The 26,001-nt window shown below is 42.0% G+C and overlaps 1 protein-coding gene and 1 long non-coding RNA gene across 2 annotated transcripts in view; both read left to right on the forward strand.

The window, feature by feature from the left end:
• LOC129839283 (VPS10 domain-containing receptor SorCS3-like) overlaps positions 1-5,438 on the forward strand; it is a 266,049-nt gene extending 260,611 nt beyond the window's left edge. The window contains exons 12-13 of the mRNA XM_055906593.1: positions 2,322-2,455; positions 4,992-5,438. Of these exons, the coding sequence (XP_055762568.1) occupies positions 2,322-2,455; positions 4,992-5,174 (317 nt within the window). The 3' untranslated portion in view covers positions 5,175-5,438. The remainder of the gene's footprint in view (positions 1-2,321; positions 2,456-4,991) is intronic.
• Positions 5,439-16,084: 10,646 nt separating this feature from the next.
• Positions 16,085-18,744, forward strand: LOC129839651 (uncharacterized). Its single transcript, XR_008757053.1, has 2 exons — positions 16,085-16,755; positions 17,421-18,744. It is a non-coding gene; the product is annotated as an uncharacterized LOC129839651 (long non-coding RNA).
• The last annotated feature ends 7,257 nt before the right edge of the window (positions 18,745-26,001 follow it).

A 26,001-nucleotide genomic window follows, 5' to 3' on the forward strand; every position in this document is an offset into this window, starting at 1 on the left:
TTCTACGGACTGTAACGGAACTTTTTGACTTTTCGTCTACACCTAGTGATCGCAAGTCATGAATTTTGATTACTGGGCTAAACGTGCGAACAACAAGTAGGTATTTTGACATAAATGATGGACTTCATCGAACAAAACAAACAATTATTGTGGAACTGGTATTCCTGTGAGTGCATTCTGATGAAGATCATCAAAGGTAAGTTAATATTTATAATGCTATTCTGATATCTGTTGACTCCACAACATGGCGGATATCTGTTTGGGTTGTGTTGGTCTCTGAGCGCTGTACTCAGATTATTGCATGGTGTGCTTTTTCCGTAAAGTTGTTTTGAAATCTGACACAGCGGTTGCATTAAGGAGAAGTGAATCTAAAATTCCATGCATAACAGTTGTATCTTTTGGCAATGTTTATTATGAGTATTCTGTAAATTGATGTGGCTCTCTGCAAAATCACCGGATGTTTAGGAACTACTGAACATAACGCTCCAATGTAAACTCAGATTTTTGGATATAAATATGAACTTTACCGAACAAAACATACATGTATTGTGTAACATGAAGTCCTATGAGTGTCATCTGATGAAGATCATCAAAGGTTAGTGATTAATTCTCTCAATTTCTGCTTTTTGTGACTCCGGTCTTTGGCTGGAAAAATGACTCTGTTTTTCTGTGACTTGGCTCTGACCTTACATAATTGTTTGGTGTGCTTTCGTCATAAAGCCTTTTTGAAATCGGACACTGTGGCTGGAGTTACAACAAGTGTAGCTTTAAAATGGTGTAAAATATTTGTATGTTTGAGGAATTTTAATTATGGGATTTCTGTTGTTTTGAATTTGGCTCCCTGCACTTTCACTGGCTGTTGACGAGGTGAGACGCTACCGTCCCACATCCCCTAGAGAGGTTAAATCCAAAATTGGCTAACTTCTTCTTAATAGGGGGGTGCTGTTTTCACTTTGGAAAAAATCGTGCCCAAATTAAACGGCCTCGTACTCTGTTCTAGATCATATAATATGCATATTATTATTGCTATTGGATAGAAAACACTCTGAAGTTTCTAAAACTGTTTGAATTATATCTGTGAGTAAAACAGAACTCATTTGGGGGCAAACTTCCATACAGGAAGTGAAAATTCTGAAAATGAGGCTCTGTGTCAGCCTATTCAAAAGCCTATTCAACTGGCTTTTATTTATGGATCTGTATGTACTTCATACGCCTTCCACTAGATGTCAACAGGCAGTAGAAGGTTGAATGGTGTGTCTAGCTTGATGTGAGGCCGAATAAGAGCTTTTGGAGTGACAGGTCCGCCCTTTTGTCAGTTTTCATCTGCGCGCCGGGGAACCTCACATTGTCTTCTGAAAAGTGTTCGGTATACACTACGAATTGCTCCAGCTCTCATTTTATTGGATACATATGAGAAGAACATCATAAAGTAGGATTTTCAACCGAGTTTGACCAGTTTATTTGACGTTTGTTGGGAATTTTGGAATTTTTCGTTCCATGCGCCAAGAGATGATGGCCATGTGCGCTCCACAATGCTAGCCAAAGTTGCTAATTAATTATTGTGAGACAGCGCTCACCTATTCTCCGCCGTGTTGGAGCCAACATATTACACAGAAATACGAAATAACATCATAAATATTCTCTTACTTTTGCTGATCTTCCATCAGAATGTTGTGCAAGGAGTCCTAGGTCCAGAATAAATCCTTGTTTGGTTTTAGAATGTCCAATTCTTCTGTCGAATTAGCAACTTTGGCTAGCCATGCGGAGCTCACGTGTCCAAGAAATCTTGGCGCAGGGAACGAAAAATTCCAAAATTCCCAATAAACATCGAATAAACTGGTCAAACTCGGTTGAAAATCCTACTTTAGGATGTTCTTCTCATATGTATCCAATAAAATGAGAGCTGGAGCAATTCGTAGTGTATACCGAACGAGTGTTTTCTATCCAATAGTAATAATAATATGCATATTGTATGATCTAGAACAGAGTACGAGGCCGTTTCATTTGGGCACGATTTTTTCCAAAGTGAAAACAGCGCCCCCCCTATTAAGAAGAAGTTAAGGTTTCTCTCTTTTTCCCACGCACCTGTAAAATTAATATGTCGATGTGCCAGTGCTTTTCATATTTAAACAAAAAATTATCAAAAAATTATATTTCGATGTGCGAGTGCTTTTCATATTGTGAAGTAGGTAGTCTGAAACAATATCCATGTTATTACAAGCACATACTGAGTGAATAATGCACTACTGAGTCTGAATCATCCAATACTGAATATGAATCATCCAATAGTGAATCTGAATCATCCTCTGTGTTTGTATCAGGTCCTGTGGAACATGTCCAGTTGCTGACTCCGTTTGTGGCCATCAAGAACAAGGAAGTAAACCTAACAGCAGTGGTGTGGCCCATCCACTCCAGGACCGTCACCTACTTCTGGTGGCTGGGGAACAGCACTGAGGTAAATTAGACTTAACCTGTTGAGGATGGGGGCGCTGTTGTGACTATTTATGCTAATCGTGTAATTTTTGAAACGGCTTCCCACAAAACTCTTGATCGTACAATATGCATATTATTATTATTATTGGATAGAAAACAGTCTATAGTTTCTATAGGAGTTGAAATTTTGTCTCTAAGTGGAACAGAGCCCATTCTACAGCAATTTCCCTGACATGGAGTCAGATTTCAGAAATTTTGGCCACTGTTCTGGAGTCAGTTAAAAGGGCACTGTTATTGCTATGAGTATACGGACACTGCTTACGTCTTCCCCTGGATGCCTTTACGTGATGACGATTTGAATGGGGTCGATTGCGCGTTCACAGGCACTATAAATTAAAAAAACCTGTAGCTAGCAAGTCTTTTCTTGCTGCGTAATGCGCCTGGAGGACATCGACCCGCACTTGTTCCAAGCATTAGTGGAGGGAGTAATATTACTCTGGTCATGTTTCTACTCGTTATGGGAGTTAAAAACATCATAAGGTAGTTAATTTAAAGCGTTTTATAGCAATTTATATCCGTTTAGTGCGATTTTGGGACATTTATTTCTGAAACGCTGTGAATTGCTGGGCACGCTTCCAGTTCATCCCGAACGCAGTTGGCATTTCCACATGGCAAGAGGACAGCTTTCCACCAAAAGACGATTGGACCCAAGAAAGGATCCTTTGCCCAAGATACTGATGGAAGAACAGCTCAAAGTAGGACATTTTTATTATGATAAATCGTGTTTCTGTCGAAAAATGTTAGTGGCTTAGGACGCCATGTTTTTTGACGTAGCTTCGCTTGGCGCAAACTGTATTGAAAAGTAAGGATAATTTAAAAAATGTAATTCCGCGATTGTATTAAGAATTAAATTGTCTATCAATCCCTGTCCACCCTATATTTTTTAGTCACGTTTATGAGTATTTATGTATAAGAGTAGATCACTGTCTAATATGGCGCACGGACATTTTCTCACCAGCTGGGCTACATTTCACATTGTCTAACCATGATTTTGGTGGCTAAATATAAACATTTTCGATCAAACTCTATATGGATTGTGTAATATGATGTTACAGGAGTGTCATCTGAAGAATTCTGAGAAGGTTAGTGAAAAAATTAATATATTTTGGCGATGTTGACTTTTATCGCTCACTTTGGCTAGAATCAATGCTGGGCTGCTATGTGCTATGTGCTATGCTAATATAACGATTTATTGTGTTTTCGCTGTAAGACACTTAGAAAATCTGAAATATTGTCTGTATTCACAGGATCTGTGTCTTTCGATTAGTGTATGCTGTGTATTTTTACGAAATGTTTGATGATTAGTAAGTAGGTAAACACGTTGCTCAATGTAGTTTTTCTAGTCCATTTGTGACAGTGGGTGCAATTGTAACCTATGCCATCTACCTGAAATATGCACATTTTTCTAACAAAACCTATCCCATACCATAAATATGTTATCAGACTGTCATCTGATGAGTTTTTTTCTTGGTTAGGGGCTATAAATATCTTAGTTTAGCCGAATTGGTGATAGCTACTGGTGTTGGTGGACAAATAAAAGATGGTGGATTATGCTAATGTGTTTTTAGGTAATAGATGTACGTCTTTACATATTGTGTCTTCCCTGTAAAACATTTAAAAAATCGGACATGTTGGCTGGATTCACAAGATCTGTGTCTTTCATTAGCTGTATTGGACTTTAATGTGTGAAAGTTAAATATTTAAAAAAAATATTTTTTTTGAATTTCGCGGCACTGGTTTTTCAGTGGGGGTGGGGGGGGAGTGCCGCTAGCGGCACCCTCATCCTAGACAGGTTAAAACACTGGGTGTACAGGGAAGAGGGCCTAGAACCGAGCCCTGTGGGACTCCAGTGTTGTGTATAGTATACAGTATATGTGGGTTACCAACTTTACAACATTAGAGGTAAATGGGCACTATTCAAAAGGGTCTTACCCTATAATGCCATATACTGTACATGTACTGCAGTGGTGGCTGGTGTCACTGTAACTAAATCGGAGGACAGGCTTATTGTAATGGCTAGCACAGTGTCAATGGAACAGCATCGAACACATCAAAGACCTGGTTTTCATTTCAGTTCCATTCCAGTTCAGCCATTCCTATGACCTGTCCTCCTTTCAGTAGCCTCCACTGATGTATATATGGGTTATACATGATGTCTATGGTATTACATACATTGACCTCTTCTATTAATGAAGACGACTATGATAGAGGCTGAGCAGTCTCTGATCTTATATTTTGTTCAGACATCTTATTAGTATGTCATAAGTTATGACCTCAGCTGCATTGGTTCTAGGAATTATGGGGAGGATGTGTTTTGTAGGGTTTTATTCAAGTCAGAAGCTCCGACTACTCTAAGTGAGAAGTTGAAGGAGAAGTTGTTATCATCTGTAATGGATTTCTTTCATGTTCTGGGGTTTTAGCTAAAGGTTTTAGGTGAAGGGATACTTACCGGATCAAAGTGTGATCATCCATTTTGTCCATGTTCCCTCTTCCTCCAGTTGGTGATCAGCTTAGACGGGAGCATCTGGTACACCTTCACCAGCGAGGGAATGCACACTGTTACGGTCCCAGTGTTTTCAGCCAACACCATACTGCAAGACACCAAGACCATACTGCCAGACTGTCACGTTCTGACCTTAGTTAATTTTTTATGTCTCTATTTTGGTTTTGTCAGGGCGTGAGTTGGGGTGGGCATTCTATGTTTTTTTATATGTTTTGTTTTTCTGTGTTTGGCCTGGCATGGTTCCCAATCAGAGGCAGCTGTCAATCGTTGTCTCTGATTGAGAACCATACTTAGGTACCCTGTTTTCCCACTTTGAGTTGTGGGTGATTGTTTTCTGTTTTGTGTGTATACCTTACAGAAATATTTCGTTTCGTTTTCTCTCTTTGTTGTTTTTGTCATTTCAGTGTTCAGTTTATTTTATAACATTAAAAATGAACACTTATCACGTTGCACCTTGGTCCTCTTCTCCTTCTCCCGACGACGTTCGTTACAAAGACACCAAGACCATAGCAGTCCAAGGTCAGGATCAGTATTCATTCTCTCTCTCTCTCTCTCTCTCTCTCTCTCTCTCTCTCTCTCTCTCTCTCTCTCTCTCTCTCTCTCTCTCTCTCTCTCTCTCTCTCTCTCTCTCTCTCTCATCAAATGATTCTTCCTGATGTAATGCTAATTAACACATATAGCAGTCATCTCACTTGGTCTGCATCGTTTGAGGGTGCTTTACATTTGAGTATGTCAGGATATATGAGAAGAGGACATTTCCCCAATTATTTAAGAAAGCATTTGTGCGAGCAATCATCTCCACTCGTCAAACCACGAGCATACGCACACACTCCCTCACACACACATACCAACATCTCTGTCAGCTTTCCCACCCATCAGAAGGCAATTAGAGGAAGGAAACAACCAGAATGAATGACAGTGTGGAATGAGGAAGATATCTTGAATATATTGCACATAGATCAGGAGTTTAATTAACCCTTTCATGCGTGAGTTCCAAATATCTCTAATGGTAGCGTGAGTTTTTTAATGCGCATGATGTTAGAACGTTCTCTCTATTCCAGAATGTGATTGTTATGCAACATTTAATCCGCGCTGCCCTCAAACCAAGGCACTGTTTTTATTTATAGGCTGTTTTAAATTTGTCAATTTCAAATTGTTTTCTAACAAGTTTTTGATTTTCTAAGAACAATTTGAATTGAGATGTGTTCCGCCTCATTCATTCAAATGAAAGTAGTCATTTTTACTTTTGCGGACCAATTCATTTTTTGGACATTTCTGACCCGGACAAAATTCCCCAAACACTTGCCAATTGTTAGTACAGTTTAAGTCTGCAGACATTAGCTCATCTCCCATCCTGCACACACGTGTTCACATTTTCCGTCTGTTGTCTGCATCGCAGTCGTAGTTGTTTTCGTTTCCAATAATAACTTTGGAGATGTGTGCATTTCTATCAAAGTAAGTGCCATATTACGTTATAATAGTTTCTGCATGTATGTTATGTCGATTCTACTGTAGCATAATATTTTTTGTGTATATTCCTTATAACCGCAGACACACGAGGTAACGTTACTCATTTCATAACCTTTATGATGTTATACTCAATGCTTTGGTGTCACGACTTCCGCCGAAGTCGGTCCCTCCCCTTGTTCGGGCGGCATTCGGCAGTCGACGTCACCGGCCATCTAGCCATCACCGATCCACTTTTCATTTTCCATTTGTTTTGTCTTTGTTTTACACACCTGGTTTCAAGCCCCTAATTACTTGTTCATTATTTAACCCTCTCTCCCCCATAGTTGTTTGTGAGTGATTGTTTATTGTATTGCGGTCCGTATTTGTGGCCTTGTATTTATTGCCGTGTATTGTTATTATTATTGAGTAAAATTGTGACATTACTCATAACTGCTGTCCTGCACCTGACTCTTCTACACCAGCTACACACAGACGGATTACATTAGGTAGCTAGCTACATTCTCCTATTAGCTCTGGAAAACATTGCTAATTGCGTCAGAGAATTATTAGCATGTGTTGTATTTTGAAGCTACCCTGGCCTTATGACTCCTAAGTGGTGCAGCTGTAAAGAACAGCGTCTCAGTGCTAGAGGCGTCACTACAGACACCCATGTTCAAATTCAGACTGCGTCTCTATCAAAGTGCCTTATTACGCTATAATAGTTTCTGTATGTCGTATTATACCGTTACTACTGTAGCTCACTGGGAGTTCTTTACTATCCCCATGAGAAGGCCTGTCAATAGGAAGGTATACATTTCACTAACTGTGGTTGTCCCCCCCCCCACACTCCTAGGTTTCTCTTCTCCTGTAGCTCCAAGGCAAAGTGATTGGTCTCTGCTATGTCTTCCAACAGCTCCTCTGTCAGAAATAACTTGAAGCACTCTGCCTCAGATGGAAATGGCAAGGGACGTTGCACTCCAGACTGGGACTCATCAAAGCAAACAGCAGGGCCAGGAGGGGTGAAATGGCTGGCAGCCTTCCAGCTACCACAGAACTCCTGTACTTCATCCACTGTCGGTCTGCCTCCATCACCACCAACATCTTCAAAGGGAACTGAGACTTTGTCAGTGGTCAAGGGGTCCTCAGATCCAGGGTTCTCAATGACTGGGGGGCAGCTCCTCACTGTCAGAATCTGATTCCTGACTTTCAGACTCATTTCCAGAATTTGTGAGTTGTCTCCTTTTGAAAGACATTGCTAATGCTACAGCTTAGCTCACTAGCTACATACATAAACAACAACACTGAATGGCTCACAGTGGGAGTGAGAGGTTACGTGATTGACTGCCTGCACGCGCCATTTGAATCAATAAATCACTACCAGAAAATGTTTTGTGTGGTAATAATTGATATATTTACTGTATTATTCTCATGTTTTTCAAATTCTGGTGATAAATCATGCATTCCGATTCTTGCATAGTGTAACGGGTGACGCTCTCCTCATCCTCGGATGAGGTGAGGAGAGAAGGATCCTCAGACCAAAACGCAGCTTCAGGGAAATAAGCCATCTTTTATTTAACAACGATGATGGCAACACGAAAACAAATACACTTACGAAACTACAAAATAACAAAACGACGTTGACGAGACCTGAACATAAACTTACATAACTAAACATAAACTTACGTACAGGTAACAGACGACATCGAAACGAAAACGAAACAAACAAACGCTACAGTCCCATGTGGTACGAACATAACATACGGACACAGGAGACAATCACCCACAAACAAACAGTGAGAATGCCCTACCTAAATATGACTCTTAATTAGAGGCAAACGCAAACCACCTGCCTCTAATCAAGAGCCATACCAGGCAAACCAAAACCAACATAGAAACAGATAACATAGAATGCCCACCCAACCTCACGTCCTGACCAACTAACACACAAAAACTAACATAAATAGGTCAGGAACGTGACAGTACCCCCCCCACAAGGTGCGAACTCCGGACGCACCAGCACAAAGTCTAGGGGAGGGTCTGGGTGGGCATCTAACCACGGTGGTGGTTCAGGCTCGGGGCGCGGTTCCCACCCCACCATAATCCATCCTAACTTCCTCCCTCCAAGAATGTCCACCCTCTTTTGACCCCCACAAAATTCCCTTAACAACATATCTAATAGGGACAACACCGGGACAGAGAGATAAATCAAGAAAGAGGGATAGATAAGAATATAGAGATAGATGAAGATAGAGAGGGAGATTAGGATAGAGGGGCAACTCCGGACTGAAAGGCAGCTCCGGACAGAGAGACAGCTCTGGACTGATGGGCAGTTCTGGGTATCCAGCCTTTTCAGGCTGAAGGACAGCTCATGGCTGACTGACGAATCTCGATGCTCATGGCTGGCTGACGGCTCTCGACGCTCATGGCTGGCTGACGGCTCTCGACGCTCATGGCAGAGTGACGGCTCTCGACGCTCATGGCAGGCTGACGGCTCTCGACGCTCATGGCAGGCTGACGGCTCTCGACGCTCATGGCGCTCTGACGGCTCTGGCTGCTCATGGCGCTCTGACGGCTCTGGCTGCTCATGGCTCTCTGACGGCTCTGGCTGCTCATGGCTCGCTGACGGCTCTGGCTGCTCATGGCTCGCTGGCGGCTCTGGCAGATCCTGTCTGGTTGGCGGCTCTGGCAGATCCTGTCTGGTTGGCGGCTCTGGCAGATCCTGTCTGGTTGGCGGCTCTGGCAGATCCTGTCTGGTTGGCGGCTCTGGCAGATCCTGTCTGGTTGGCGGCTCTGGCAGATCCTGTCTGGCTGACGGCTCTAGCGGCTCCTGTCTGGCTGATGGCTCTAGCGGCTCCTGTCTGGCTGACGGCTCTGTAGGCTCATGGCAGACGGGCGGCTTTGCAGGCTCATGGCAGACGGGCGGCTTTGCAGGCTCCTGGCAGACGGATGGCTCAGACGGCGCTGGGGAGACGGATGGCTCAGATGGCGCTGGGGAGACGGATGGCTCAGATGGCGCTGGGGAGACGGATGGCTCAGATGGCGCTGGGGAGACGGATGGCTCAGATGGCGCTGGGGAGACGGATGGCTCTGGCCGGATATGGCGCACTGTAGACCTGGTGCGTGGTGCCAGAACTGGAGGCACCGTGCTAATGACAAGCACCTTCCTACTAGTGCGGGGAGCAGGGACAGGGCACACTGTATTCTCAAAGCCTACTCTATCCCTGATGCGTGGTACCGGCACTGGTGACGCCGGGCTGAGGACAAGCACATCAGGATTAGTAGGGGGAGAATATACAGTGTGTACAGGGCTCTGGAGACGCACTGGTAGCTTAGTGCGTGGGGCCGGAACTGGAGGCACCGGGCTAGATACACGCACTACAGGGAGAGTGCGTGGAGGAGGAACAGGGCTCAGGATACGCACTGGTAGCCTAGTGCGTAGTGTATACACTGTAGGTACTAGGCTGGGGCGGGGAGGTGGTGCCGGAAATACCGGACCGTGGAGGCGTACTGGCACTCTTGAGCATTGAACCTGCCCAACCTTACCTGGTTGAATGCTCCCGGTTGCCCGACCAGTGCGGGGAGGTGGAATAACCCGCACCGGCCTATGTAGGCGAACCGGGGAAACCATGCGTAAGGCAGGTGCCATGTATGCCGGCCCGAGGAGACGCACTGGAGACCAGACGCGTTGAGCCGGCCTCATGACACCTGGCTCAATACCCAATCTAGCCCTCCCAGTGCGGGGAGGTGGAATAACCCGCACTGGGCTATGCACTCGTACAGGAGACACCGTGCGCTCTACTGCGTAACACGGCGCCTGCCCGTACTCCCGCTCTCCACGGTAAGCCTGAGAAGTGGGCGCAGGTCTCCTACCTGCCCTTGGCCCACCACCTCCTAGCCCCCCCCCAAGAAATTTTTGGGAATTACTTACGGGCTTTTTCGGCTTCCGTGCCAGACGCGTTCCCTCATTGCTCCGGTTCCTCTCTCCGGTAGCCTCCGCTCTCCTCAGTGCCTCCAGCTGTTCCCATGGGAGGCGATCTCTACCAGCTAGGATCTCCTCCCAAGTGTAGCAACCCTTTCCATCCAAAACCTCGTCCCATGTCCATTGCTCCTTTCTCTCCTGTCCCTTACTCCGTTTCGTTTTCCCTTGCCGCTTGGTCTTAGCAAGGTGGGTGATTCTGTCACGGGTGACGCTCTCCTCATCCTCGGATGAGGTGAGGAGAGAAGGATCCTCAGACCAAAACGCAGCTTCAGGGAAATAAGCCATCTTTTATTTAACAACGATGATGGCAACACGAAAACAAATACACTTACGAAACTACAAAATAACAAAACGACGTTGACGAGACCTGAACATAAACTTACATAACTAAACATAAACTTACGTACAGGTAACAGACGACATCGAAACGAAAACGAAACAAACAAACGCTACAGTCCCATGTGGTACGAACATAACATACGGACACAGGAGACAATCACCCACAAACAAACAGTGAGAATGCCCTACCTAAATATGACTCTTAATTAGAGGCAAACGCAAACCACCTGCCTCTAATCAAGAGCCATACCAGGCAAACCAAAACCAACATAGAAACAGATAACATAGAATGCCCACCCAACCTCACGTCCTGACCAACTAACACACAAAAACTAACATAAATAGGTCAGGAACGTGACACATAGATTGTAATGGGCACATAGTGTGTGTGTAAAATACTTTTTTGAAATTTGTACTGATTATGATGAGCTAAGCTAATTACAGCTATGTGTGTGGAGCCATGTTTGTTGACATACAATGCATTCTGGGTTTTATGTAATCGTCTGTCAGACCAACGATGCTATAGCAAAATGAGGTGAGTAAGGGATGTGAACGATGGTAGATGACACACCCCTTCAACATGCATACTATGAACACACCAAACTCATCTGGCTGGGCGCTGAAACTAATCATTGTCGGATAACATTATTTTTTTAGAAAGTGTTTTACTCAATTATTTTGATCAATGGTGAGCTCACCCGTGATGTGATGAATTATATATAGTAATTGCTATTAGCTAATTCATATTGTAGTTTATGTCAGCGGAGAGTTAGAAAATATGACCGCTTGTGTTGCGTCAATCTTTCCTCAGTTAGCGCCAGGACAAATGTAGCCTACATTTTTTCTGGTTGGGATGAGTGTGTTATGCTATAGATACTTCTGTGAATATCTGAACATTGCATCCAAAAATAAACTGCTCACATTCTGGACATAACTTTGTAAGGACTGTGTTCGTGTAAACAGTTTCTGAAAGTGTGGCCAGGTCAAATGCTGATTGTTGCGTCATTCGAAACTGTCCGTTCTAAATAAGCGTTCTAATCACACGGGTTTGATCGTATGCGTCAGGGACCAAAATATCACCAACCGTGTGATGGTACGTGTGAAAGGGTTAATGGTCTGTTTGTGTTTCTCCCCTGGGTCTCTCTCTCTCTTTCTGACAGAGTTCTTCAAATCTCAGCTTTTATCTTTCTCCCCTAATCTGGACGAGTACAACCCTGACGTCCCCGAGTGGAGACAGGATGTGGGGAGAGTCATTAAGAAGGCTCTGCTCCAAGTAAGTGTGAATTCCTTCCTTCTCTCATTTTCTCTATCGTCTTTTTCTATCCGCTCAGACACTTTGGCGTTCGCCTTCTGGCTGTCCCGTGATTCGTTATCACACAGGTGCGAGAGTTTCGGTTTCTTCTTCCCCCCACAAAGCAGCTTGATGAGCACTTACAACTTACTTTCAGATGTCGGAGCGATGAATTGTGTTCTTCGGAATTAGTCTGGAATGATGGAGATCTTAAACATTTACCGGTGCATTGGATGTGCTTAGTATCTGCGGAGGAGAGCTTGCGCTGATATGTGTGTTATTCTTCCACTTTGTGTGGAGATTTATCCCTATAGCGTGCAACTTTTGGTCTATCTTTGTCTTCACCAACTCCAACGTGGATTTGACATGAGAGGCGACTCAGGCGAGCTAGGCTTAGAGTCAGTGGAGGGAGCTCAGTGTGAGGTCAGGGTGAGGATTGGTGAGGGATAAAGTGCATTTTGTCACCTGGGAGCCACATATTATGTTCATGGCAGTATAGTATAGCACCAGCCAATTGAATTGTGTTGAGCTGAGGGGCTCACTCAGTTATAGAAAGCTTGAGCTATTAATTGCTAGCCTCAATAGACTGTTACAGCACCTCTTTTCATACAAAACGTTTTGTTATACAACCTTTTGGAACCTACATATATTATACTGTATCTATTGAGTTTATGAACACTACTTCATGTGTCATGTGCTCCTCCATATACAGTTTAATCCTATCAAACCTTCCCTCCTTTCATCTCTTTCCCTTTCTCTAAAAGGAAATCATATTAAGGCCTATTCATCCATGTACTGCTAGAGTTGACATAGGGTTCAAAGTCTTGATATTGTGCAACAACCGCCATACAAAGTGTTATTAGAATTGTTTTTATTCATTTATTTGTATTTGTCTGCTGTTCGCATTCAGGTCACCTTCAAGTTCAAACATATTCCATGTCAAGGTAAACAACTCCCCACAATAAAGCGAAGATGAGAAGGAGCATCAAAATAGCAGTTAAAGTCAAGGTCCATTAAAGTGCAACGTTGCCGTACTGCAGTACAGCTCTATGGCTGACCATAGTGAGAGCCAGACAGGGCTGCACTTTTGCTCCTCGGCTGATTCCAATCCACCGCCTAATAGAGGTTTGAATGGGGAGTTCAATAATAGAGTCTATTTGAAGATATTTTGAGAAGTCATTCCATCTCCGGTTTTTACGGCTTCTTCTTTTCTCCAACCTGCGGAACATGGAACATGGCCGAAGGCTCCCTCTCAGGTTCCAGACAGTGACTGTTGGCAAATTCAGATATTTTAGTATGTTTCGCGGAAGCCCATCTGGTTTCACCACCAGCTGTTAATGCACCTCTCAGTTTGGTGAAAGAAGATAACATGTCCGCTTTTTTTCCCCAAGAGAGTGCACTTCTTCTATAGTGGACAAATTGCATCTCTTTCTCCCCCCCCCCCCCCCCCCCCCCCATTCCTTTCCTGGGTGACGACTGTACTATCGTCAAGTTCACGACGAATGGAAAACAGAATCCACTTCATGGTGTGTACTTGTAATTGACAACTGTTTCATCATATTTATTTAGCTTTGCATACAGTAAGATTGTGAGGAAGCCACTCCAAAAATGTTTACTGTTTAAATATTAAAGTGACAAGATACAGCCCTGCAGAGGTTGTTTTTCAGCCAAATTTGGGCCTGGACAAAATTCCCTCAAACGCTCACTTATCTGACTGTCTGACTCACCTTCTCTCCTCCCTTATCCCAGATCATATTTTCACTTCAGCCAATGAGTTTGGGGAACATAAAATGCCAGATTTACCCAAGAAGACTTTTTAGACTAATGAGTAATCGCAAAGAGAATAAACATGGCCTGAGTGTTTTGATTTTTATAGGGGCTATTGCATCCTATTCCCTTCCCCCTACCATTCCTTCTATACCTCTTTCCCCTCATTGCAAGTCATTCCTTTGCTCTTTATTTGTCCACTACTTTGCTACGTAAATAGTGATTTTAAGGCTTGATAATTGATGTGCTTCAAGTGTATGTGACTCGCCGACTACGCCACTCCATTGTCCGCCGATAGCCCCATAGAGAACCCATAAAAACATTAGTGGCTTTTTAAATGGACACTGATTGCTGGTTGGAACCCGTGCCTCGCTGGTAATCTAAAGTGGATGAAGGCCATTCTGAAGAAAAATATTTAGTAGTAGCTATTTTGAAGGAAAACTAGTTGTTTGGCTAGACGTACTTCTCCCATCGACATAAATACACTTTCGCGAAAACATGGAGGTTGAGATTGGATTGAAAAAAGGGTAACATTTTATTTGACACCTAGGGTCATAACACATTATGACACGGTCATAACCATGTCATAGTAAGTCATAACAGCAAAAACAACAAACTGTCATTATGTCAGAACATTGTCATGGCACATATAGTTAGACCTGTTGTGACATTTTACGTTATTTTACGGCTGGTTATGACATCTACATAAGAGCGTCAAGTCCCACAAAACCTACAACACAAAGCAAATAATTCCAATACACCGTAGCCTACTTGTAAACAGTATGTTTATGTAATATTGCATTTTCTAGTGTGTGTATTTTCTTAGTCCAAGTAAAGAGACACAGGATGGTCATAATGCTTCATGACAGTGTGTTTTTTCCATAAGTTATTCAAAATACGATGAAAAAAATGTATTACAACAACATCAAAGTATTTAACTCTGAATTGTATTATTTATTCAAATGTGTTTTTTCCCAATAAGCTTCCTTTCCCTTGGATGCAGCAGATGAACAGAATGGAGTATGCTACAATGTTGTAGCAGAGGGTTTTTTGTCCTTCTCCTGCATTCATCCCAGTCATCAGCAACAGAACATTGGGCTAGGCACATGTTTGACATCAATGTGTGTACAATTACAATGGTAGTAAAATGTTATATAACATACTATTTACAAGTAGGATTGGTTTGCCTTGTGTGGTAGTGGGCTTTGACACACCTACATAGATGTCATAACCAGACATAACATATTTTAAAATACAGTACCAGTCAAAAGTTTGGACACCACATTTAAGGCTTTTCTTTATTTTTTTTACTATTTTCTAAACTGTAGAATAATAGTGAAGACATAAACTATGAAATAACACATATGGAAACACGTAGTAACCAAAAAAGTGTTAAACAAATCAAAATACACTGCTCAAAAAAATAAAGGGAACACTTAAACAACACAATGTAACTCCAAGTCAATCACACTTCTGTGAAATCAAACTGTCCACTTAGGAAGCAACACTGATTGACATGCTGTTGTGCAAATAGAATAGACAACAGGTGGAAATTATAGGCAATTAGCAAGACACCCCCAATAAAGGAGTGGTTCTGCAGGTGGTGACCACAGACCACTTCTCAGTTCCTATGCTTCCTGGCGGATGTTTTGGTCACTTTTGAATGCTGGCGGTGCTTTCACTCTAGTGGTAGCATGAGACGGAGTCTACAACCCACACAAGTGGCTCAGGTAGTGCAGCTCATCCAGGATGGCACATCAATGTGAGCTGTGGCAAGAAGGTTTGCTGTGTCTGTCAGCGTAGTGTCCAGAGCATGGAGGCGCTACCATGAGACAGGCCAGTACATCAGGAGATGTGGAGGAGGCCGTAGGAGGGCAACAACCCAGCAGCAGGACCGCTACCTCCGCCTTTGTGCAAGGAGGAGCAGGTGGAGCACTGGCAGCTTTTTCTCTTTCTGCTTCAGAAAGGCCATTGACATCACAGGCTGCCTCTCAGAGCTGGGGCTCGAAAAAATACAAAGTAGAAAATATACTGTGTGCTAGCTTTGATAATAGATATGAATATGCATTACAAAGTCAATGTATTACCGCAGATAGATGTGTTGAATAGTATAATCAGCGTCACAATATTCCAGTTTATTCCACAGTAACTGTTGCACTTTATTTGTGAAAGTTGTCATTGTAAAAGGCTTGTTTTTAGCATAATTTAGCATTCACCTTGGAATATGAATGTCACTATGCTTGTTTTAAGCAGATAGCTTTTAGTTAGAGAAAAGGCAACCATTTAGAAATAGCAATTTTACGCTATCACAGTCTTTCAAATGTGGGATATTAAAAATGCACTTTCATTGCCGTGGATCCACCCATAATCCATAGATAGATGTATTTACTGTTGAATAAACTTGGCAGAGAAGGCATCCCTTGTCCCAGCTCTGTTGTTTTGGGCCTCGACTACATCATCACACAAATTAGAGAAAATAAATGCAATTAGTTGCTGTATACGGGCCACTGGAAGGGAATAGTTTTTGACAATGTTGTGGCGCCAAAACTCTTTATTGTAAACTGTGGTCCTGTATAACAATTTGTTTTTCCTTAAAATGAATTTAAGTGAAGCATATGCATTGACTGTATGTAGCCCTACTGTTGCAGACTGTTGTGATGAAAAATATATATCTCAACTGTACTCCATGGTTGTTATTAGTGACACAATATTATACAGTATAGGATCAATATTAGCAATGAAGCAAGAACATCTCCAAGGCATTCCCAGATTAGCCTTTATTGTGTTGCTCTGTTCTTGTTATGTTTAATGTTCGTCTTCCTCTACTCTCTGTTACAGCACCCTTGGTGGATTCCAGCCCGAGACACAGCAGTTCAGCCATGCTGATGCTCCTGTCAGTACTATTCCTGGGTTTCTTATCTACAAATTCAAGAGGTATGTACAGTACTGTATGATTATGTCTTTGAATACTGTCTCGCTGCACTGCTCTAATCACCTGCCATCGTCATTAATAATGCATATTATAATAATATGCTAGATTGGTAGGGCCTGCATCGATCAACAATGAACTAATGCCGTTTCTTGTAATTTCAAATAATTAACACATTAACACAATCATAAATATAAGTGGGGAAAGATTTTTCAGAAATTATGCAAAATGTATATGCGTTAGGATTACAGTCTTATGTCACTACTAGACATTGATGTCACTACTAGACATCATATGTCACTACTAGACATTGATGTCACTACTAGACATCGTGTATAACAATGTTGACTTTTGACCTGCAGTGTATACACTACATAGTGTTTATAAAGTCTACATTGTTTCTTTACATGGAATTAACTGGTAGGAAAAGGGAGTACTGTATTTTCAGATGGAAATAAGGAAACAAATGAACCAATGGGTCAGCCACTAAGGTCCCACACATGAAACAACAGCTTAAGAGCTTTTGACAAGACATTGTAATGAAACCCCAGTAATTAACAGGCAGTATCAGTGTCAAAGTAGGTATTTGTTTCACAGACATCAAAGCCTCTACTACCAGTGGACTAACCTATGTTGTTCTTATGTGTGTTTTTTTCTCTCTCTACCGCAGGGCGAATTGGAAATGCCTGCGAGAGCACGAGGGAGATTCCAAACTGTACTAGCGTGTAAAGCCGAGGAAGGAATGCAACAAATGTGTACATACAAAGTATTGCCGTTTTAAGAGTTCCCTCTTTCTTTGGTTTCTTTTGACGTTTCTCATACACAACCCCAATGTTAATAGTTTTCTAAGGGCCTGATTTATACTGATGTGCATGGGTGTCTTGCTTGATAGCATCTATGCGGCAAATCTGAAATCCACTCAACGAGACAAGTTTCAATTACAAGTATGAGCTACTTATGTCACGCTTCTACTAAAGTTGAACCCAGAAGCAGACCAGGACAAGGAGAGTAAGACGAAGGTGAGTATTTATTTACAAGTTTGAATGTAGTGATAGAAAAATCCAAGTGACGGAGCGGGCAGCGGAGGTGAGTTGATGGGATTGAATAGGCAGATCCAATGAAGTAACTGAAGTCACCGACGACCAGGTAGGGATGAGATGAGTGTTTCGGGTGAATGACTGTAGACAGAAAAAACGGAGGTGAGTTCAAGGCAAGCAAGACGTACAAAACAGCAAAACAAACTCTATCAAACTGGAGGCTGATACACTGGCACAACATACTGTTCATGGCTAACGATCCTGCAGGGAATGGATGTCAGGTCAGCGCTTATGAAGTGGAGGGGTGATGATCAGGACCAGGTGTGCAGATAGCTGATGGGATACAGGTGCAGGTACTCAGAGATACAGGGTGCGTTCCAGGACACCGGAAAAAACACTCGAGGACAGAACACAGGCAAAAACAGACTCAGGAAGCGGGATTCGTGACAATTTAGGCCTTGGATTAAAAAGAAACGTTACATTTTTAGTCCGTAATTGTCTTATTTCATGGACTTTTATCAAAGCCTTTATCAAAACCTACGAAGAGAGTTTTGTACATTTCTTAATGTTTTACTTTTCATGAGGTATAAGCGTTTTTGCCTGTATGGGCCAGCTTGTCTAGGTCTCCGGGTCTAACAGGGAATATTATTGAAAATGTACCATATTATCTTTAGATATCAGTTATCGCTCTGTATATACTATATGTAGGTTCACTTTTCACACACTTCGATTAAAAGTACAATGCCGAACACAGGGGGTCTAGTCATGGCCTGTTATCAGTTCTTAAAAGTGTGTTAAAAACAAGATGTTACTTATAGAAAGAGTCCAACTTTGTTTTTAATGAGGTCTTGTGCATGTTATTATTAATGACAGATGTATGTGTTGTAGATAAGCAAGTGTTGTAAATAGTTATTTTCTATTAATTAAAAGAGCTCAGTCACTTTTACATACAGTATATATACAGACTCGCATATTCTTCATTTAGTTAATTTATGGCGATACAATGTATCTGTCTTGTACAAAGGGTTTAACTGTTAAGATGGGCATCATTTTTTAAATATCAAACCAGGTTAATACAACGCCACCCCTGCTTGAAATGAAATAAAACACATCATTGGTGGTAATTTTTACCTGCATCTCAACGGTTAAACTCCTTGTAACAGACGACATTTGCCATAAACATCATGGGATTATTTCTAATGTTTGCCCTTTGAATGTAACGAGAAAAGTGGAATCAACCATTTATCATCCGTGGATATCATTTTTGTCTGACTCATCAAGATGATCACACATTGTTGTAGATGTCAATTGTTATTACTGATGAGTATACTGTACAAGGCCCATCAGCATGACAAGGACAAGTATCTTGGGGGTATTTTGCAGTGATATAGTTTATCAAGTCCTTTGCTGGCATCTATTCATAGAGTGTTCTATCTCTGTAAAGCATATCAACTCTCACAGAGTTTCATGGTAATCTCCTCAAACAATATCTCCATACAAAGAAGGGAACAAAACATCTTTGTGTTGACTTTCCACTCATCTGGCAAGTAAAAACTACACAATATAATGATTTTAAACCACCATCCCATCCATATGAGTCTTACAAATTATCCCACTATCAACACATTTTTCATCAGCTTCATTTAGAAGTTCGAAACTAACTGTTGAGTCAAGTTCCACCACTTAAATTCCCTAGTATAGTGAAATACACACAATAGTGTACATTCTAGCTAGTAGCTAGTTTCCTCCACTACACTGCTGTGCACTGCAGTCCTCCGAAAGCTGTCATCAGCAGGATTAGGAGCAGGAGCTCCAGTCAGCCAGTCAGCGGCTTGAAGGCACGGACAGGTCCCCTGGCAGCAGGTGTAGCCATTCTGGCGGTAAGCGGAGATGGATGGATGGTTAAGCACCGAATGCACCATGCCGAGCTATCCCACAATGCCGTGCCTGGAGTCAGCATGTAACGACACATGTGAGAGGAGAGAAGGACGGAGATGTTTAGAGAATGTTCCAGAAGGAAAGTGTTTTCCATGATCGTGTACATAAGTGTGTTCAGTAGTAGAGGAAAGAGGTGGAGCTTCTGTATCTGTCGTCCCTTGTTACATTGTAACGAGAGTGGAGTTACATGTTAATAGGAGTGTTATAGCAGTTGTCAAAGCAAGTTGTTGCAGTAGCGACAATCTAACGTTGTTATGATGCATGAAACTCCATCCACAGAGGCATTCTTCCTGACATGACAGAACAAAGCAACACTTTGTTTTGTTGAACGATAATTGCATCATCCTCACTCATCTGACTGTCCTTATTTTGTTTGTTGTTGACAACTCATTCTGATGTTCTCAATGTCACGCCGGCTTTGTTCAAATACTTATTAAAAAGAAACAAGATTAACGTAGTGACAGATAACGGGAACATTAAATTGTTTTTTCTTTGTGTCGTCTCTGCCACCACCAGTTCCTAAGGTGACTCCTCCACTGGCAGACAAAACTGAACTAGCTGAGCTATAAGGTCACTGAGAGTTCCTCCACGTGAATAATTCCTTTTATTTCTCCTGAATTTCTTCAGAAGACATTCCTTCGACATGTAAGGCCATTATAGCGGTGGATTACAACTATTCATCCCATGAGCCTCGAAGCTCCTTTTGCCCTATGAGTGGGAAACACACGTTGGCATTTCCGCCTTGGTCGTTGATCATTCAACAGTGCTAAGTTCTTCAGACATCCTTCAGAGGCAATTTTTTTTAAATATATTTTTCTGTACTGCTGCAGGTTTGTAAGGAAAGTAATTGGGTTTTTGTTACATTTGTTACAGTTTGTGTGCTTATTTATTGGTGTAGATAATTGATTCTGCAACGTTCGTTTGAAAAGTTTTCTCTGGTGTTTATTGCTTTACATCAGATTCCATTGAGCTGGTTTGATTAGTTTTTGGTACAAATGTTGAACACCTATTATAAGATTATCTATGAAATCTGAAAGGGAATCAAGATTGGGGGAAAGGGAAATTAAGAAACCTTAGTGTACATAGATGCAGTAATGAGGTCAGTGGAACTCGACCAAATGAATGGAAATGCCATGGAAACGCGTGGGGGAAAGATGGCATGGGGGAAATGTCCTGAAACTCCTCATTGACCCCCAGCAAAATTTGCCTACAGTTAGGCTATTGTTTTTTTCACTGTGTTGAGGTAGACATCAGAGTGTAATGCTTGTATGGATGTCATCATGACCAATCAACTGCATTACAGTTAAAAATGACTTTGACTACAACCACAGATTTCTCTCTCTTTCACACACTTGCTGTCTCGACCTCTGGACGCTCGGCTGTGAAAAGCCAACTGACATTTACTCCTAAGGTGCTGAGCGGTTGCACCCTCTATAACCACTGTTTATATTATTTGAGCCTGCTGGTCATCTATGAACATTTGAACATCTTGAAGAATGATCTAGCCTTTATGGCCATGTACTCTTATAATCTCCAACCGGCACAGCCAGAAGAGGAGCCACCCCTCAGAGCCTAGTTCCTCTCTAGGTTCCTTCCTAGGTTCCTGCCTTTCTAGGGAGTTTTTCCTAGTCTCTGTGCTTCCATATCTGTATTTTTTTGCTCTTTTGGGGTTTTAGGCTGACTATCTGTATAAGCACATAGTGACAACTGCTGATGTAAAAAGGGTTTTATAAAAAATGTGATTGATAGATTGATGGGTGATACAATGATGTTATGCAGATCATTCCTTCTCCATTACAGTTGTCCAAGTGTTACAGTGTTAAAACATTGTAGAGAAAAATATAGTTTTGGGAAAACCTGTGCTGAAAAACAGTGTCTACATTTAGGCTACAGTGTTGTGGAAAAAGTGTTTAAAAAGCCCAACTTCAGCAGATACCTTTACTCAAAGTCTAACAGCTCCAGTTTCTCCTAATTCATTAGCACTGAAGTCGTTAAAGCAAACCACATCACTGTACACTGTCTGACAAACCTTGATACATTACACCTGCTTCAGCCAGCTACAGAAGCTACAGCCAGGAGCTGAAGTGTACACAATGCTTTCCCAAGCACCAACACTGCAGATCTGAATCAGCCATCAGTTACTTACACTGCTGCAGGCATTTAGACAATGTACTGCTGTATTCCTGTCTGTCACGATGTTACTATATGGAGAATACATTATCTACAGCTGTTAGGGAGATGTGTGTGTGTGTCTCTAGTGACGGGAATGTCATTAACAAATAGCAGCTACAACAGTTGTTGTAAAAGGTCGGGCATGAATATTGTTAATGTGATAGTTTGTGAAAGCTGTCACCGACAATTGTTCAGAAATGATAAAAGAGGTTTTGTGTATCACAAGTTAATCTTCCGATATTGCAGGCATGTTATGCAGTAAGTTCCATTAAAGCTACTGTATCTTGTTACTGTAGATACTATACTGTAATTCATTATTGTAGATACTATACTGTGTATTGTTATTGTAGATACTATACTCTATCTCATTATTGTAGATACTGTATCTTGTTATTGTAGATACTATACTGTATCTTGTTACCGTAGATACTATAGTGTATCTTGTTATTGTAGATACTATATATTGTTATTGTAGATACTATACTGTATCCTGTTATTGTAGATACTATAGTGTATCTTGTTATTGTAGATACTATAGTGTATCTTGTTATTGTAGATACTATACTGTATCTGGTCATTTTAGAGAAGTCATATTTCTTTAGAACATTTTCTCAATTTCCTTTATGGTAGCGAGGTCACTACGTGTCTCCTTTCTGAACCCAAACAGGTGATGAGGTATTACTATGAGGCACTGGTTTAATTATCACCACGGCGACAGGATGACTTCACAGTATAATGGATGCCACTTCCCCTTCTGATCTGTTCTACTGCCATTCTTTTCACACTGACAGGTAAATCGTCCTTAATTTGACAGCCGCGCCATGTGACACCAGCTACCTCTCGAACATCAACAATGAGCGTCGTCTAAGCAGCTATTTTTTTTTCATTGTCCTCTAGCCGCTTGTAGTCGGTAAGAGCGGACGAAGCGGTGAAGAATTGATTGGAGGCAGAATATTTGCACTTAAAAATGATCCTTTGTCAAGAAAGATGGCAGCATTGTCATCTGCGAAGAAACCGTCCCCTCAAGGGACTGGGCCTTCACCAGACAATAAAAGTACTCTGTAACTTATTGGCGAATAAAGACTCTCCTTCGATCACAGTTCATTTAACTTTCACAGTTTTCTGGCACAGTTGGCAGATGGGCCGACTTGGAAATGAAATGCATACCACTGGACAGCAAAGCCTGGCATGAACAAGGGCCATTTGTCTTGATTCGCGAGAGGAAAGCCTTCAGAGCAGACTCATTATACCTAGGGTTAGATTAATATTGGGGCCTTTCTCCCTCTTTCACCTTGGGATCCATCACAATGTTATACAGGCCTCTTAGGCTGCGTTTACACAGGCAGGCCAATTATGATATCTTTCCCACTAACTGATCTTTTGACCAATCAGATCAGCTCTAAAAAAGATCTGAGGTGAAAATATCTGATGTGATTGGTCAAGAGAACAATTAGTTGACAAAAGATCAGAATTGGGCTGCCTTTGTAAACACAGCCTTAGAACCCCAAGCACGTACTCTAACGATTGGCGAGGGTTGCTCATAGACCTGTGGGTTGGGTAATAGAAGCTAGGCAAAAGTGTATTTACACATTGTTTTAATGTGAGCTAGGCTCCCACGCATATGCAGAGCTCCCACATGTAGGATAACACTGATATTGGTTAGGATGGCACTACTGTGAAGAGGGTGGTTTGATCATAAGGATGTACATTTTGTCAAGACCGCCCAGGGCCCAAGACTGTGTGTTATGGTGCTTAGGATAGCACAGCCAGAAGAGGACTGACCACCCCTCATAGCCTGGTTCCTCTCTAGGTTTCTTCCTAGGTGTTGGCCTTTCTAGGGAGTTTTTCCTAGCCACCGTGCTTCTACACCTGCATCGCTTGCTGTTTGGGGTTTTAGGCTGGGTTTCTGTACAGTACTTTGAGATATCAGCTGATGTGAGAAGGGCTTTATAAATACATTTGATTGATTGATTGAGTGTGGACACCAGGTGAGACCACACACACACAATAACAGTCTCTCTTCTTCACTTCATCCCTCTCCCCCTTCTCCCTAAATCCTCTAGATTAAGTCAGCTGTTTTGATGAACCCCTCCCACATCAGTTTACACAATTGTACATTCAATTTGCAGCAAATGTTTTAGCTAGCTAGATTCGTTACATCTACTGTTTCACAAGACGACAGCCTGGTTTGCTGGTTTTCTCAGGAGTCCCTAAAACCTTAAACAACACAAATTACATTTTCATTCTCCTAACACTAGCTAGTTGGCTATTGTTAGCTAGTCAGATAACTTGCTAAATAGCGATTTTTGTAAATTAACTTAATGACAAAAAATATGCACAAACGTTTGTTTCTACATTAACTAACATATTCCTCTCAATTCTACATTTTTTGCTTGACGCGTTATGACGTTATAACAACTTACATCTGGTTCCACTGTAATGTTTTGTCAGCCATCTGTGTTGAAGAACGCCAAGTGCTGGGATGGCACTTTGCACTGAGGCCGGCAGGGCTTGCTGGTTCAATCGAAGTGGCTATTAAGGGTCTAGTTAGCCCCTACACCCTGTATAATGTTCACTCCCTCAGCTTTGGGACATGTTTATGTGCAAATGGAGGAGGCGGACGTGAATGTGCAAATGGAGGTCTGAGTGACGAGGGGAAGAGGGTGATTTGGGATGCAGTCAGAGAGAACATGGTGCTTTAACAGTATATGAAATAGCTGCTTTCATTATTGGGCAAACTAGATAGTAGGTTCATTGCTAGTTCAAGGACAAATCACTGTACATTTGTGTGAAAGAACCAGCACAAACACACTGCACATTACACTGTCTAACATTGATCTGTGGAGACAAGATAATATAACCAGTTTTTTATTGCTTTCCCTCAATGACATGAATGGACTCACCTTAGAGAGAAAACATAACTGATACATTATGTAAGTGGGGTGTCAGCCCTTGCCTGCACTGAGCAACATATACTCAATGGTTTTGGTATTTCATGACACATTTAAAAACTCTTTGATGAAGTGTGATCCCCAAACGTGCTAAGACAGCATCTGTGCTTTCATTTTCAATTTCGCCGCCACCAAAAGACCATTCTGAATGTGTCTAAAGCTATTGTGTCTGAAGGTATTGTGTCTGAAGGTATTGTGTCTGAAGCTATTGTGTATTCAGATCATCAAGCTCCTTACACAATGCTGCAAGGTTTCATCTCTGAGCTTGAGCATGGCACCTTCTCGGTGTGCCAGACTCAGCACAATTCAGCGAAGCTCATAAATACAAATGAATATCACTTGAGCTTTTGTTTTTGCTTTGTATCTGTCAGTCTCAAGAGTGGAAGCAATTTTATTGGAGGAAAATACAGGTAACTGCCAAAATAAAGGAAACACCAACATAAAGTGTCTTAATAGGGCGCTGGGTCACCACAAGCCGAAACAGCTTCAATGCACCTTGGCATAGATTCTACAACTGTCTGAAGCTCTATTGGAGCAGCCATAGCCGCAGGCAGAGCAGTTGAAACTGGAGCAGCTGCATGACCAGGTGGACTGGGGACAGCTAGGAGTCATCAGACCAGGTAGTCTGAGGCATGGTCCTAGGGCTCACTTCGCCCTCCAGGTCCTTTGAGAGAAAGAGAGAGAGAAAGAGAGAAAAGAGAGAGGGAGAATTAGAGAGAGCATAATAAATTAAATTCACACAGGACACCAGATAAGACAGGAGAAATTCTCCAGATATAACAGACTGATCCTAGCCCCTCGACACACCATTCTTCCACAAGAAATTCCATAATTTGTTATTTTGTTGGTGGTATAAAACGCTATCTCAGACACCGCTCCAGGTGTTCAATTAGGCTGAGATCTGGTGACTAAGATGGCCATGGCCTTTGGTTTACATTGTTTTTGTGCTCCTCAAACAATTCAGTGACCACGTGTGTCCTGTGGATGGGGGAAATGTCATCCTTTTGGGGCATTTGTAATTTTTTTATTTAACTAGGCAAGTCAGTTTAGAACAAATTCTTATTTTCAATGACGGCCTAGGAACAGTGGGTTAATTGCCTTGTTCAGGGACAGAATGACAGATTTTTACCTTGTCAGCTCGGGGATTCGATCT

The sequence above is a fragment of the Salvelinus fontinalis genome, chromosome 40, assembly GCF_029448725.1.
Source record: "Salvelinus fontinalis isolate EN_2023a chromosome 40, ASM2944872v1, whole genome shotgun sequence".
Lineage (NCBI taxonomy): Eukaryota > Metazoa > Chordata > Actinopteri > Salmoniformes > Salmonidae > Salvelinus > Salvelinus fontinalis.